The sequence below is a fragment of the Vulpes lagopus genome, chromosome 18 (assembly GCF_018345385.1).
Source record: "Vulpes lagopus strain Blue_001 chromosome 18, ASM1834538v1, whole genome shotgun sequence".
In the NCBI taxonomy this organism is placed as follows: domain Eukaryota; kingdom Metazoa; phylum Chordata; class Mammalia; order Carnivora; family Canidae; genus Vulpes; species Vulpes lagopus.
The window spans coordinates 8328898-8346373 of record NC_054841.1 but is presented as its reverse complement, the minus strand read 5'-3'; the positions used below and the strand labels follow the sequence as shown (position 1 = coordinate 8346373).

The 17476-nt window shown below is 39.2% G+C and overlaps 1 protein-coding gene across 2 annotated transcripts in view; it reads left to right on the top strand.

Annotated features, from left to right (window-relative positions):
* TSHZ2 (teashirt zinc finger homeobox 2) overlaps window positions 1–8902 on the top strand; it is a 445080-nt gene extending 436178 nt beyond the window's left edge. For both annotated transcript variants that reach the window (XM_041732258.1, XM_041732257.1), the window contains exon 3: window positions 1133–8902. In XM_041732258.1, coding sequence (XP_041588192.1) covers window positions 1133–1134 — 2 coding nt within the window. In that variant the 3' untranslated portion in view covers window positions 1135–8902. The remainder of the gene's footprint in view (window positions 1–1132) is intronic.
* The last annotated feature ends 8574 nt before the right edge of the window (window positions 8903–17476 follow it).

Here is a 17476-nt window from a genome sequence, read left to right as displayed (position 1 = left end):
AAAACGTTCCTATCTTTTGACTCAGGAATTCCACATCTGGCAACTTAAGTCTATGAATCTATCCCAACAAAACTGCAAGGCTTTAAACACAAAGTTGTTTATCACGGTGTTACCTATAGTTGAATAAAATTGGAAGCAAATGAAATGTCCAACATCATGAGAGCATTTAAGTAAATTCTGATAATGTAGGTGATAGAACTTGTATAACTATTTACAGTGAAGCTTCCAAGTGGGGGGACACACCAAAAAGGGGCACTTATAACCCGGTATGCCTCAGGCAAACGCACAGGAGAAAACTAGAAGGAAATACAGCAGAATGTGAATAGGAGCTCTCCCTGGATGGTAGGGCCACAGGTTAATTTATTTTTTCTTTTTCAAAATGCTGTATAATGGGAAAGCCATACATTGTAGCTTTTATTTTTAATTATGGAAAAGCACACAAAACATAAAATGTATCATCTTGACCATTTCCAAGTGGCAGTAAGCACATTCCCATTGTTGTGCAACTATCACTACTCTCCATCTGCAGAACTTTTTTGTCTTGCAAAATTGAAAGTCCGTACACATTAAACAACAATTCCCCCACTCCCCAGCCCCTGGCAATGACTATTTCTGCTTTGTGTTTCTGTAAGTTTGTTTGACTACCCTAGGTACCTCCATGGAAGTGAAGTCATATAGTATTTTATGACTGGCTTATTTTGTCTTAACACAATGTCCTCAAGGTTCATCCATGTTGTAGAATGTATAAGAATTTTCCCTTCCTTTTAAGACTGAGTAGTAACCCATTGTATGTATACATATACCACATTTTGTTTATACATCCATCCGTCAATGGACATCTAGTTTGCTTCCTCCTTTTGCCTATTATGAATAATGCTGCAATGAACATGAGTGTATAAATATCTCTTCCAAACATTTTAAAGATTCTTTTTTCCCCTAAGCTGGCTCTTCCTTTCTAGGAATCACATGGTTATATCATACCCTAGGCTAGAGGTAACTATGATTCCATGCAGAACATTAATACAAATGAAATAGTGCAGGTGGGCCACTTGGCTACCTGGGGGAAATAACCACCTGAGCTATTCCTCAGAAAATAATGCATCTTTCTCTGTTGTTCTGATTCCCATTACAGGACAAATGCCTTAGTTTCAACTTTTCCAGCCTGGATCCCCCTCACCCTGAGTCCTTCATTGTATACCACCTGCTTCTGACACTGAACTCCTCCTGACACCCTGCTCTGAGAAGACTGCCAAAAAAAAAAAAAAAGAAAGAAAGAAAGAAAGAAAAAGAGGAAAAAGAAAAAAGGAAAAAAAAAAAAAAAACCCAGTCCAGCCATCTCTCTTCATTCTTACTAACAATTTGGTAATGAAGTATTGATTTCCACTTCTCTGCTTATGGACGATATTAGATTTTCATTGATAAACTGCAAAGAGGCAGTCTCGTCTCCACGGTCCCCTTTTCACTGTCACGAGAAAACAAAGTGCCACTGAAGAAAAATAATGACTGAGAACATTGATGTACTTATTCCGTCGGTCTGTAACCCTTGACAGGAAAGGGCGGGGGAGTATGAGTCCTCATAGTTTAATGTCCAAGCGAGCTGTGCTAGATGCAGACCCTTGGACGCTTACTTTCCATGGTAATGTCCATTTCCTATTTATAACCCCTCTGGGAACGTTTGTCGAAAGGAAATGTTTCTGTTCAGAGCAACAATTACGGTTGCACCTGGATTGCCCAGTCCTGGCCCTGCACTGGGGAGCCATTCATCACCGCAAAGTGGAAGAATTATTAAGTTAGACCAGAGTTTGAGCCAAGAAAACCTCTGAACAATGTTCATCTTCTGTGAAAGTGGTTCACACGGTTATAGGCTTAACCATGTTGCTGCCAAAGACTTTTTCCCCAAGCGCTGGTGGGCATCTTTTTGATCATCATCTTTGTTGGTCACACACACACACACACACGCAAAACCCACAAAAGACAAAACAACAACAACAAAAAACAACGGTTTCAAGTCTGCATAGGAGAGCTGCAACCTGGCAGAAGCAAGGAAGGTGGTGAGAGGCGGGATCCGGAAAGCAAGCGAGAAGATGAGACCTCTGCAGGGTGGAAAGCCCAGCGGCCCCCTTGCCCGGGGATCTCCTTCTGCAGCACCTGTTGTTTCTGGACGGGGAGACCAGCTTAGCTGGAGAAGCAATAGAAAGCATGAGCTAGGGTGTCCGTTTTAAATGTGTTCCCGCAACTTTTTTCATTAAAACTTTGAGGGCCCAATTTTAATTTGTGGAATATTCCCGTTAATAATGAGATCTAATTAAGACATCCATTAAAAGCCCGTTAAAGTTAATTTAACGTAAAAATTCCAATAGAACTGTATTAGATTTTCTCCATTAAATTAACGTTATGGATTTTTAACGGATGTCTTAATTATACGTTATTATTAACGGGAATACTGTATTACACAGATTAAAATCAGGTCCTAAGTCAACTTGGAAAAGCTAAGAGCATGTTTTAATATGAAAAGTCTTGCATACCTGGCGCACAGTTTGGAAATTCAGGGGTAGAGCTGTTTACTCTGGTTGAGCATTTCTATACAACTCAAAGCAATCTATAAACAGGCAAATCTATCATTGCATTTAAACAATGAATTTCCTTATTCTCAAAGGACAAATAAAGTCTGGATTGTGTTATAAACTGCTGCTCAGCTATAGGCGAGATAGTTAAACTACTCTAGGTACAACACTAGGAACTTGAGGATTCTGAAACAAACAAACAAAAAAAACAATTTTGTGGTTGCTTTAATTACCGAGGTTATCACACGCAAAAATAATCTCAACACCAACAACACGAAGCCAAATATCCTCTTCACCTTTTCTCGTGGAAGCTGCCTGTTGAAATTGCTTTGGAAATTTTGACATGATCCCTAAATTCAACATTGGGATTAAAAAAAAAAAAAAACTTCTTATTTACCTCCTAGGGAAAGTGTTGCCCTTATGCCACATATAATAGCAAATTGCTTTTTTTATGGCATGCATAACCTAGATGGGAAAAAATATGGCGCTTCGGGGAAGGAGGGAAAAAGTAAATGAAGTTCCAGGAATGTCATTCTGAAGTAATGAGGCATGGACAGAAAATATACCCCTCACATCATCGGATTGAGATGGCAGTCGAAATAGCTTCATTGAAGTGTCAGCACTCATCCATCAATCAATCACCCACAAGGAAAAATAGCAACAGTACAACGGGGCGGCTTTTATGGGATTTACTCATGGGCATAGGGAATAGCGGCTCAAATGTAGTTCTGACATGAAAAGCAAGGTGCTGATATTATTTTTTATGATGGGAGGATCATAAAGTGAATTGAGAACAGCGAGGTCTGTCTTTGCTTAACCTATTCAACCAGAAATGAATGGAGCTCAACTGGAAAGGAACAGTCTTCGCATGGGTTAAGATTGAAGGGTGGACTCTACTGAGCACCGTCCTTCGACAACGAAATTCTATTAAAGGAAAATCAATGCATTAGCATTGGGCTTCTTGAAGCCGTTAAAAATTGTCTGCTCCAACCCAGGGTTATTAGATAAAGTTACGTAATTCAGATTCTGTTGCTACCCTTTAAAAGCAGATTCTTGAGCTCTTGCTCCAACTGGAGGGAGACAAGACAATTCTCAACTCCATGGAAATTGTTTCCCCTCTAAGAAAAAATAAATAAATCATCTGCTTCAACATTTAATCTATATGGTTTTGTTAGCACAATTTCTATGGAGGGGTGGGGTGGGAGGCGAGAGACAAAAATATTGATAAATTTGGTAAGATTCATGAATTGTCACTTGGTAACTGTAAATGTCACTGCTGAGGGACAGCTGCTAATGTTCTCCCTAGGAAACAAGATCTGGGCTCATGCTGTGAGGTAAACACAGCCCTGAGTACATTTCTAGAGACCAGGCCTGTCTTTCCATTTGGAAAGTCCTGTGAGGCTTCTAGAAACTTCTCTCTGGAGGGAAAAACTAACATGAGCTCAGAAGAATGTTTGTAATCTGCTTTCTGACCACCCTCTTCCTCTCATTGGAACTTTAGAACTGGAAAGGAGCATGACGTGCAAATATCATGCAAATCTCTGCTCGAGTATCTCCATTCCACCACCAACACTTGTTATCAGTGGGGGGTGAGAAACTGCCTTTCCTTCCCCATCCCTCCTTCTAGCTAAGACCACCAACCAGCTGCAAACTAAAATGTCCACTGGGAAAAAAAAAATATTTAAGTTTTATGTATTTGGCCCCATTTTGTAGTTCAGCAACCTCACCAGTTATACAACATGTTACAAAGCACTGGGGTCGGGGGTGGCGGGCACAAGGCAGAATGGGAAACACGATTTATTCAGCCAATTCGTTCCAAAATATTAGGAGACACCTGCTATGTGCACGGTACTATTCTAGGTGCTATGGGATACAGCAGCGAACAATGCAACACAACAGCCTGGCCCTTCTGTACTTATAGCTTCTCCTAGAGGTAGCTGATATCAGACACCTGCGGGAGGAGCTCACAGAGGGTCCAACTCCCCTGTGTCATTTGTGGTTTCATTCCTGTTTTTCAAAATACTAATATTTCAGGATAGGGATTTCTCCTTCTGAAAAGCATACAGAAAGGAAATAGCTTAAAAACAGGTCAAGGCCTAAATGTAGACTATAATCACAGAATACATTGGCTAGCCCAGACAGTCCCCACAGAATTCCTTTAAGGTCACAAATAGAGTTCTTCAAACTCACCCCCAAAATGTGCCTGCTCGGGTTGTTTGAGTCTTGCATAATTAATGTCACAGACACTTCGTCGAAATGCAGAAAATAAGCTCATGAAATGACATACTTGGGAAGCATTTATGTAACTCTGGTTGAAGCAGTGAGGAGGTGTACATATACGAATTCACTTTTTATTTTCCAGGCTCCACGGACAGTGACACACTAAGAGTCTATGGTTTCCTGAAACTTTTCACAGTCAACCCAAAGATTACAAGGCCTTAAAAGGTGCACGAGTCCTGTTGCTTTTCTATCTGTCCCTTCACCGGCTACTTGACTGCGTTCAAATCCTTCTCATTGGGTTTCATTTTTTTAATCTTGTTATATGTTTTTGTTAAAACACACACACACATTAAAAATGTCATTTTCACATCCTCCTCTACTCTCCTCAAGAACAGAAGTGTGTCGATGTATAGAACTACATATGTGTATGTGTAGCAATAAAGTAGTATCTGTTTTGAACGAGCATTAGGCAAGAAAAAAAATCCCAACTGAACTTTCGGGTTTATTTTTTTCCCCTGTGAGATGTTAAAATGCTAATTTCATTTTCTCCCTTCCTATATGTGGCACTTTCTCAAAATATCCATGAAATACTTTTAGACAAAGATTGAGCAGGAGAACGAGATACAAATTTCCATCCCCCCAGACAGAGAGATAGGTTTCCATTGTAGGGAAGCATTAAACATTTTGAAACTTGTGAATCATCTTTAGAATTTCTACGGGGGAATTTTACCTCTTCATCCAAAGTAAAAGCCACTTATCTCCTTTGGTTTCCTGTGACAGATTCAGAGGCATACGCAGATATACAATTTCCAGGCTCTAGTTAATCTTCTTCCAATAGTTACGAACAATGGGCTAACGGGCGTGGGTGTTTCTCCAAAAATTATTCATGCGCAAGGCAGCCCAAAGCTTCAGGGAAAACTAGAAATGTTTTATGGATTAGAATAGGACTGTTTTAAAATGCTGGTACCAGGTGGAATGCTATTTCTGCAACAGGACTCTGTCCATTTCCTTTGGAAAAATATATTCCAAGTAAAATGGCTCTTCCAAGCAATGGCACCCTTTTATGACACCTTTCAGCACACAAATGATTTTACCAATAGCCATGCGATTATCATTAAGGCCTTTGAACAAACGATCTGTTTGGAAAAAGATAGATTAAATTCTCACAGCCCTCTCTACAATGTTTACTTGCTTAAAACCGCTTTTGGAAGTACAAATAATAACTCTTTTGTGAAAACCCCCAGGAGAAGTTGAAAAACTCCAACAAATGCATTACTTACAAAAAGAAGAAAAAAAAAAATCTACCACTCCCTTCAACCCCTCCAGAAAATGAATTTCAGTGTGTTCACTGAATTATCTTGAACCTGAAACCTGCGTTTGGGTATCAGTCCCCAGGTAAAGGCTTATATTTACAGAACTTGCACAATCATACGATTATATCTCAAATGTGAAGACTTTGTACAGTAATATTTTCACTTTCTAAATGACCCATACAACATTCAGGAAGTATAAATGTGTATGTATATTTTTTAAATACACAAAGTTCAACTGGTCTGTGCGGAGAAGAAGCAAAAACTGTTCCCGTCCTGTATTGAGATAAATACTACAGAAACATTCCAGTTTTGCAATACAATATTTTGGCTTATAACACAGCAGATGCTAGAATGTGCAATGCAAGTCAAAAAAAAAAAAAAAAGAGCTGACATACGAAACAATTCTTATTTGGCTCAGGGTTCTTAAATGTCATAATATCTCGGGATACAATATACTTTCTGGTCTCTAATATACTTACATCCTCCTAATCTCTCCTGACTTGGATTCCTAACATCCAGGCACAGTCAGCATGAATCATAAACTTTCAAACCCCTCTAAAATCAAGAAGATAGTTGATCATACACAGTCTTTTTAATGGTCAACCCGTTCTCATCTGCAGAGCGCTTGTAGCTTTTTAGGAAATTTGGTATCAACCGTATTTATGTTACACATTTGCTCCCTTCTGTTGATTCTAGATTTTTTTTTTTTTTCTTTTAGAATAGGCAGTGGGGAAGGTAGGGCGGAGTGAGTTAGGAGAATCACATTCATCCTTGCTCTGAAGGAAAGTGTTTATTTGCCAGCGAAGAAAAGCAAAGACATTTTTATATTAGGAAAGCAGACTAGTCATTTTCAAAGAAAAATGACTGCAACCATACCTGTAGAATGTTTCCGTGCAAATGCACTAATTTTCTATCGCCTGCATGCTGTATATAATACATTTGCCTGTATACTAGGAGCAAAAGCCAGGCTGTTTTCCCTGTATACAATGCAGCTTGGATGACTGGGAACGTAAGCCTTCCATACATTTTTATACTGTACATATTTGTATATACTAACTATATCGCCATGTATGAACACAGATTTTGTTATATTTGCTTGTTTCTGTTTCCTACCAAACTGGCCCACGATGGGGATCCTTTTGTATAGAAAAAAATATGCTTGTAATTTTTTCCTGGTCATTCTCTTTCAATAGCTTACGAAAGAATTAGATCTGAGTTTACAAAGAAATTCTAAGAACCAAGTTTGTCTGCATGAGCCCCGTCCAATTGCTGGATCTAGGGAGGAACCAACGTCCTAATTCAGAGTTTTCCTTTAAAGGCATGCTTTACCCCTTGGGAAAACTGCAAACTCATCCATGTAGAATGATCCTCTTTGTATTTTATCTAATAGTGCCTGAAAATTTTTTTTAATGTCTTCTTAGAGGAAGAATTCATAATTGTCGAAATTTGAAACATTAGCTTAATTTTGTTTTTATGACCTCGCAATTCTCCTCCTTATTTATTCGGTTGCTGTTGTAATGGGGCCCCAGGCCATTCCTGACATCGGCGTGTTCTTCTTCTGCATTAAGGATGTTTTTAAAATTACAGAGATTATTGAGCCAACAGGCTGTTTTAATCAAAACCATGTTTCACTTGTTTTTGATGATTATAAATTGTCCTTGCTATGAAAAAAAAAAAAGTTTTCTGCTAGGAAAATTATACCACCCTGTGGCCAAACAGATTCATCACAGATAGGCAGGCATCTGTGCCCACTTCTCTGGGATCTGGAAAATTCTTCCCTTGGCTAGCCACACTTTCTTTTACTCCTCATCATCCCGAATGCTGGGGCTCAATGCAGCCCCTGTTTGCAAATTTCCAAAGGCTTGGCCGAGTTGTCACTGCCCAAAGACAAACAACCCAGCTGGAAATGATGGCTTTCCAGCTTGAAAAAAAAATATGCAGGGATTTTCTTCAGAAAAGGTGCTCCCGCCTTTGTCCCTTGCTGCCACCATCCTGTCATCTCTCCTAATTATAAACAATCTGGTCTTGATACCCCATATAACTTAAATCAGGTCAAAAGAAACATACAGATCAGCCCCTCGCTGAATAAAAATGACTTCGTTTGGATGCACTTAAGACGTATGCCTGTGTCGGATGCTGCAGCATTGAAATTATCTCTATAAGGAGAGATTTTTTTAATACAATTTTACCACTAGAAATAAATTCTCTGATGGTGGAGATGAAGAAAACTCTTAAATTATATCACAGAAGCCATTATTTTTTACATCTAAAGAGTTGGGTGTTTTTTTTTTTTTAAGAAAATCATTCTACTTTGCGAACTGTAATTAAAGCCCTAAATAATAGATACTACTTCTTTTAGCTATTGTGAAAAACTAATAACACACTCGCCAAGGTTATATGGAGCCCCTCATTTCCATCAAAAAGGTTTCTATAAGTGTATTATTTACATTTTTAAACATGATGACTCTTTCCTTTGTGACAAAAAAAAATCTTTCTTTTTTTCCACTCAACAGTGGAAAATAGAATGTTTCCCATCTGAAACCTTACGGTAATTTGCATCAGGAAACCCAACTGCTGACATTAAGGACTTGGGTGTGTTCGATTATGATTTTGTTGGAGGCTGTCCCTCATTCTAATGCTGCCGATCTTAACCCACCTTTCTGAGACCCAGCTGATACAGTAGAACCTAGACACGCCTCTCAACACCATTAGCTTTGCAAATGGCTTCGTTTCAGTCAACACCGACTTTCGCTTTGGCCAACTGAATGAAAATTAAAGGAGAGAAGAAGAAGAAAAAAAAAAAAACACAGATGCACTTAAGACATGAAAAGAATTATTTATATGATAAAAATATATTTAGATTTTCAAAGCACAAGACTGAATAGAAGTGCTCTTTTTATGCTTTGTGAAGATGTTACTGGTAAATGTCTTTCTACATCAGGCTTAATAAATCTGTAATGACATTTGATGGATTGATTTCTGCCTATGTGTGTTTTTTAAGGATGGTAAGAGAGGAGTGAGGCAAGAAAGAGGAGAGGGAGGGAGTAGAGAAACAGCACTGACCCCCAGGGAGGCCAAGCGAGGAAATTATTGGTGGGCCTCTCTCTTGCTTGGACCTACTGACCCGCTTCCAACATCTACCCTCATCTCCAACAGATTTGTTTTTTGCTTTGTTTGTTTTGTTTTTTTACAAATGCCAGCACCCTTGCTTGGTTTCTGGACTGCCTTTGCATGCTCTCAGATCTGGTCAGCTTATGCCTGAGTAATTTATGATGTAATCTCAACAGAGGCAGTGGGCGGCTGTCTCACAAATTCAGGGATGAAGGCAGAGGGCAGACATGATTGAGATGGCCCAGCCTTCTCTACCTCAGAGGGATCACCCTGCTTAACACCCCAGTCTCCCTATGTCCTCCCTCCATTTCCTTTAATGTCCCAGGAGAATTGGAACATGTTTCACACACAAGCTGCCCAAGCAGATTCTGATGCCCCACCAGAAATGATTTGTTGTCTGCTCAGAGCCAGCTCACAGCTTCCATGTTGCGTGGCTACATGAGGGTCTTGCTCGTTAAATAATGATGGCTATGGCATCACCTGTTAGCTCCACTTCATTGCCGAGGCCCCATGTCTGCACCATAAAATACGAGAGCTGGGCAAGAGAAGGCAAGACAGGTGAGGAAAGGGAGAAATAGTGAAGGCAGAGTGTTGGGATAAGCAGGTTGGACCAAACCAAAGAGTTCTTGGCTTTCATTCACTTAGTGACTGCTTATCAAGCACCTACCATATGCTACACTGATAAGTCGGTGTGATGATGGTCACAAAAGCAGAGTCTAGAGTCATATTGCATTAAGAATCCAGGCTCTGTTATATGTTATCTCTGTCATCCAAGGCAAGGTCAAAGGAAGAGTGAACATTATGTCAGGATGAGTGTGGGGACTCCAGGGGGCCCAGAGGTGGCTCCCAACCAAGCTGAAAAGTCATGGAGAATTACTGAAGAAGTTATATTGAAGAGAAAGATAATTTTTCAAGGAGCATCAGAAGAACCAAAAGTACACAAAAATACATCTCTGAACTTCTCCCTTCTTCCTTCCAATCCATTGACAGGTCCTATTGTTTCTAACTTCAAAATACAACCAAAGTCTGTTCAACTTATAGATATCCTAGATTTCTGTGATGGCCTTCTAATTAGTCCTTAAGCCTTCCATTCCCACATCTACTCTCTACCCTGCAGCTAAAGTGATCTTTTAATAAAGTAAATCAGACCAGGCCATTCTTCTCCTCAAGACCAAAGGTAGGCACATTTTCTTTGAAGGGTCAGAATGAAAATTGGTCTGGCTTTGTGGGCCATCTGGTCTTTGGCAGCAGATGATAGTAATCAAATACACATGGATGTGTTCCAACAAAACTTTATTTACAAAAACAGGAAACAGGCTAATTTGTCCCATGGGGCTCAAGACCCTCCAACCCCCAGGATTTCCTGTAGAAACTGGCCTTAAGATGAAATGTGAGAATAAGCAGTTTCTATGGGAGGTGAATCCAAGAAACGCCAAGAAGGGAGTGGGGAACGGAACCTGGAGAAGAAAGGATGTCAACAAGATAAAGGGGCTTTAAGAACAATGACCACCATGAGCAATGGACCCAATCCCACTGGGAAATCTAAGAGATAGGGCAGATCATGCCTCAATTATTCTATGTACTGAGTAGGGAGCTGGGGTATTTATACACCACCTTTGCTGAGTTATTAGTGAAAGGCTGCTGTAGGGGCTAGGGGCGAGGGCGGGCTTTAACTCCTCAGCACTTCCAAACTGCCCAAAGGTTGGAAGAGGTAGGCTTCAGTGGCCAGAGAACACCTGAAGGCATAGTGTCACACAGGTGGAGGTGGACATAGATACACATGACACGCAGGGATGAACTGATGCACAGGGACATGAGCAGACTCTTGCCACAGCCCATCTCACTTACAATAAAATCCAAACTCCTCCCTAGAGCCCCCTGGTCTGTCTCCTGCCTACTTCCCTGACTTCATCTTCTCCTTGCACACCCAGGTCCAGTGACACTGCCCTCCAACAGCGCCTAAAAGACACTGTGCTGTTCCCTTTGGTAGGAGGGTGCCATCTTGCTGGGCTTCCCATTCCCAGTATCTCAGCTTTGATACTATATCCTCTGAAAGGTGCTCCCTGAACCCCCATGTACAAGCGTCCTAGTTTTGCCCCAGAGCCCTGATCGGGAGCCGTGATTGTGTTCATTTTCACATTCACATAATGTCAGTTTCCCCCACAGGCCACACATGAGGACAGAATTTAAGCATGTGTCTTGTTCACATATCCCCAGTCTGAGATGTAGTATCTGGCACACAGCGGGTGTCCCAAAAATATGAGGTAAGTAAATGAATGCTGTTTTCCTGGAGACCTGGGAACACTTCCATCACTGTCTCTGAAATGTTCCTTACTTTACACCTATCCATGCACTGTCTGAACCTCCCACCATCCACGTCTCCATGCTACCCCATGGCAGTGAAGCATTTCCTAAGGATTTTATGGCTCAAAGACTGTAATCTACAAGATCTTAGCACATACTATTGAACTATCCTACTTGCTGGCAGCCAGGGACCTCAGTGAGCGCCGTCTGAGTTATTGGGTGTGGTCTCAGTGAGGAACTAAGAGAGAAGGGAGTCAGGAGGTAAGAGGCTGCACCCATGGCAGCCGGAGCTAAGAGCCTGAGTGAATGTGCTCTAAAGCCAATGGACTCAAAGCAGAACCTCACAAGTCCAAGTGCAGAAGCCCAACACAGGCAAAGCCTGAGGAAGGCAAGGCAGGGCGTTCAAGGTAAGAGGAGTCAGGCTGGATGAACTGAGGTCCTTCGACCGTCCCAAATGTATCCAATTTGTCATACATCTTGCACATTGCACCTCTGAATGCATATTCAACAAACTGGGCATTTAAAAACACCAGTCCCTGGGAATCTGGCTGGCTCAGTCAGAGCATGTGACTCTTGATCTTGAGGTTGAGTTCAAACTCTGTGTTGGGTGTAGAGATGACTTAAAAATAAAATCTAAAAAAAAATAATAAAATAATAAAACTGAAAAAAATTAAAACACTATAGTCCCATACATTTTACTAAGTGCATGTATTGCTTTTTCAAAATTAAAGAATAAAGATGACAGAGTAGCAAAAAAAAATTGATGAAGGAAGATGCCTATAATGTAAGAAAATATACTATATTTTTGCCCATTATTATGAACTTTACATGGGTGTACAAACAACTCAATGAAAAACAAAATAATGGGATGCCTGCATGGCTCAGAGGTCGGGCTCTGCTTTCAGCTTGGGGCATGATCCTGGAGTTCAGGGATCTAGTCCTACATTGGGCTCCCTGAGGGGAGCCTGCTTCTCCCTCTGCCTGTGTCTCTGTCTCTGTCTCTCTCTCTCTATCTCTGTCTCTCATGAATGAATAAATAAAATCTTAAGATAAAAAGAAAAACAAAAAAAAATAATTCAACATATTATAAAGGCCAGAATTTTTAACTTGTAAAGAAAAAAGTACATTAATAACCAGTAAAGTGATGTACAGACAACTAGTGAAATTTTCAGGAGAAAAACAAGTAAGTTAAACATATCTCATAGTATGTATTAAATTATATTTCAGATGAATGAAAGAATTAAATCTAGAAATGAAATCACAAAACTAGAGGAAAATACTTACCTGATATCAGGCAGGAAAGTTATTTTAAGATACAAATGTTAAGGGAGAAATTATAGAAACTAAAATTCCAGGAGTAAGAAAAAACCCTACCATATAGACAACGAAAAGTCACAAATTAGGGGGGGGGAATTATTTGTATTAATATATGGCTAATGATCACTGGCATAGGTAATGATATAAAGAGTGTTTATATGTCTCTAAGAAAATAAATAAATATCCAAATAGAAAAACTTTGGCAAAATCCGTGAACCAACAACATGCAAATAAAGAAATAGAAATTCTCGATGAACACGTAAGACAGTATCAAGTAACAGTAATAACTAAAGAGACATATATCCAAACAAGGAGAAATCATTTGCACTTACTCAACTGACAAAAATAAAACTTAAAGTCTCTGTTATTGGAGAGAGCTCAAGGAAGAGACATCCACACACATTGTTACTAGGAGAAAATAGATAGGAACTTTCCAGAAAATGATTAAGCAGCATTTGTCAATTTCTCTAAAATATGCATGCCCTTTGATTAATTACTCTTCTAGAGAATTTTCCTCTGAAAATAAGTGATGATGTGCACTGAGATTTATTTAATAAGAATGTCCAATCATAACATTGGTTATCATTGTGAAAAACTGGAGAGAACCTAAGAGTTCCAAAACATGGTAATGGAATTAAGTGAATTGTGGTACATCTTTGTGGTAGAAAAACATACAATCACAAAAACTGGTGTGCTTAAAAAACAGCTACAGGCTGGTTCAGTATGTAAACTTGGAAGTGACCACTGTATCCCACCAACAAGCAAAACCAAACAGACTGAAAAGTCAATAACTCTGCTTGGATCCATAAAAGAGAGAGGACACAGGGCAAACCTCAAGGCCCAAGATTGGAGGGACAGACACAAATACAAGGAATAGAGGCCTAACAGAGAGGAGACCTGGGTCAGAAGCCACAGTGGGAACCAGCGTAGGATAGGAAAGCTGAAATGGAATGGACAAGTTTCTGGAGGGGCACCTAGCCATGGAGGGGCCCTTACAATATTGTGAGATTTACCCCCAGGAACTCCACAGATTCCCAGAGTAAATACCAGAGAAAAGCCTTGGACTTTCTTGGGGGGGAAGGGGCGGGGGGGGGGGGGGGAACCACATAATTCTCCCTCTGCCTATGTCTCTGCCTCCCTCTGTGTCTCTCATGAATAAATAAATAAAATATTTTTAAAAAAATAAAAATAAATGAATAAGTAAATAAAATCTTTATTTATTTTAAATAAAATCTTTAAAAAATAAAACATAAATCCAATAAAAATAAAAAATAAAATCTTAAAAAAATAAAAAAGTAAATAAAATCTTAAAAAAATAAAAATAAAAATATACCAGAGCACTCTGTTCTTAACAGGGCCTGCCCTCAGGAGAAACTAGTTAACTAGAGCCTAACCTGCTGGGGTATTCTCAGAACCTAATGGAAACACCCATCCCCCCAGCCACCCATGCCTTCTTATCCCATCTAAGCAGGTTGGGGGAAGACTGAGAAATTCTTACTGAAGCTCACAGCCCAGAGGCACAGTAGGACTATAGAATAATCGCCCCTCCCCACACCTCATCATCACATTACTAACGCCCTATTTACAGCAGTTCCTTTTACCCAGTACATCATGTCTGGCCATTAAGGAAAAATTATAAAGCAACTCAAAAAGCAGAAATATAATTTGAAAGGACAGAGCAAGCATCAGAACCAGATAGAGCAGGGATGTCGAAATTATCAAGCTGAGAATTTAAAACAACTATGACTAATATGCTAGGAGCTCTAATGGATAAAGTAGACAGCATACAGGAACACATGGGCGATGTAAACTTAGAGATGGGAATCCAAAGAAAGAACACCTCCCCAAAAATGCTAGAGGTTAAAAAAAAAAAAAAAAAAGCAAAATACTGTAACAGAAATGAAGAGTGTCTTTGATGGACTTAGCAGACTGGATGTGGCTGACAACAGAATCTCAGAGCTAGAGAATGTATCAATAGAATCCTCAAAAACTAAAAAGCGAAAAATAAAATTGATTAATTAAAACATAAAATCAAAAAACTGAAAAGCAAAGAAACAAAGACTGAGAAAAGAAAAATAGAACAGAATATCTAAGGACTGTGAGATAACTACAAAAGGCATAACATACATGCAATGGGAATACTAGAAGAAGAGAAAAAAGAACAGAGGAAATATCTGAAACCATAACGACTGAGAATTTTCTCAAATTAATGTCAGACACCAGATTACAAATCCAGGAAGTCTAAGGAAGACCACAAATGCCAAAAACAAAAACAAACAAAAACTCGGCATATTGTCTTCAAACTACAAAAAATCAAAGATAAAGAAAAAAATACTGAAGGAAGCCAGAGGGAAAAAACACTTTACCTCAAAGTGAACACAGAATTGCTTCTAACTTCCCTTCAAAAACTATGCAAGCAAGAAGAGTGAGATATTTAAAGAATATTTAAAGTGTTGAGAGGAAAAACCCACCAACCTAGAATTCTGTACAATGATAAATTATCCCTCAGAATGAAAGAGAAATAAAGATTTCCTCAGATAAAGCAAGAATGAGGGAATTCATCGACCATGGACCTGCCTTACAAGAAGTGTGAAAAGAAGTTCTTTAGAGAGAAGGAAAATAATATAGGTCAGAAACTCAGATCCACAAAAAGAAAGGAAGAACATCAGAGAAAGAATAAGTGAAGGTAAGATTAAAATTTTTATCTTTCTTACTCTTAATGATTCAGCAGATAAGTTTACTCAAAATAATAATAATACTCAAAATTTATTTGATTATGTATGCTATGTACATATCACACACACACGTGCTTGTATATAAGAGAAATGAATGACAGCAATGATCAAGGAATGAGAGGAAGGAATCATGATTATCTTCTTATTATAAGACACACCACTCATGAAGTGGTATAGTGTTACTTGAAAATGGACTTGGATTATTTACAAATGTATATTGCAATCTCTAGGGCAATCATTTTGAAAAGTAGAGAATAATAACTGATATGCTAAGAAAGTTGAGGAAATGGGATCACATAAAATATTCAAGTAAGATCATGAAAGAAAAAGAGTGAAAGACAAAAATTGGCACAAAGAGCAGGGCAACAAATAGAAAACACTAACAAATATGGTGAGTATTAAGCCAACATTATCAACAATCACTCTGCATGTCAATGCTCTAAATTAAAAGACCAATAAAAGACATTATCCGAGTGAATCCAAAAACATGACCCAACTCTATGTTGTCTGTAAGAAACCCACCTTCCACCAGTGAGAATGGGGAAAATTAACAAGATAGGAAACAACAAATGTTGGAGGGATGTGGAGAAAGGGGAACCCTCTTGCACTGTGGGTGAGAATGTGAACTGGTGCAGCCACTCTGGAAAACTGTGTGGAGGTTCCTCAAAGAGTTAAAATAGAGCTACCCTATGACCCAGCAATTGCACTGCTGGGGATTTACCCCCATGATTCAGATGCAGTGAAACGCCAGGACACCTGCACCCCAATGTTCATAGCAGCAATGTCCACAATAGCCAAACTGGAAGGAGCCTCGGTGTCCATCGGAAGATGAATGGATAAAGAAGATGTGGTCTATGTATACAGTGGGATATTACTCAGCCATGAGAAACGATGAATACCCACCATCTGCTTCAACATGGATGGAACTGGAGGATATTATGGTGAGTAAAGTAAGTCAATCGGAGAAGGACAATCATTATATGGTTTCACTCATATGAAGAATATAAAAAATAGTGAAAGGGATTATGGGGGAAAGGAGAGAAGATGAGTGGGAAAAATTAGAGAGGGTGACAAAACATGAGAGACTCCTAACCCTGGGAAACGAGCAAGGGAAGTGGAAGGGGAGGTGGGTGGGGGGATGAGATGACTGGGTGACAGGCACTGAGGGGGGCACTTGACGGGATGAGCACTGGGTGTTATATCATATGTTGGCAAATCCAACTCCAATAAAAAAACATATATATGTTGAAAAAAAAAAAAGAAACCCACCTTCAATATAAAGACATCTATAGATTAAAAATAAGTGGATGGGGGAAATATACCATGCTAACATTAATCTAAAGAAAACAAGAGTAGTTATATTAACTTCAGACAAAGCTGACTTCAAAGGAAAGAGAGTTATAAGGGATTAAGAAGGGCATTAATGATTAAAGGGTTGATTCTCCAAGAAGACAACAACTCTTAACATGCACCAAACAAGAGAGCGTCAAATTTCATGAGATATAACTGATAGAAATACAAGGAGAAATAGATGAATAGATGAATCGACTCTTAGAGCTGGAAACTTCAACACCTCTCTCTCTTGGAAATGGACAGATCAAGCAGACAGAAAATTAGTAAGAACACAAACTCAACAACACCATCAGTGTTGAACAGACACTGACATCAGTCAACTGAACACAGTTGATCTCTATAAACTACTTCATCCAACAACAGCAGAATCTATATTTTTCTCAAACTCACATGGAACATGAGCCAAGATAGACCACATTCTGGGACATAAAACATATCTTACCAAATTTAAAAGAATAAAAACCATGCAATTCCTGCTCTGGAACCTAAATAGAATTAAATGAGAAATTGCTAACAAAAGATTGCTAAAATTCCCAGAATAGGTGCAGATTAAAAATAA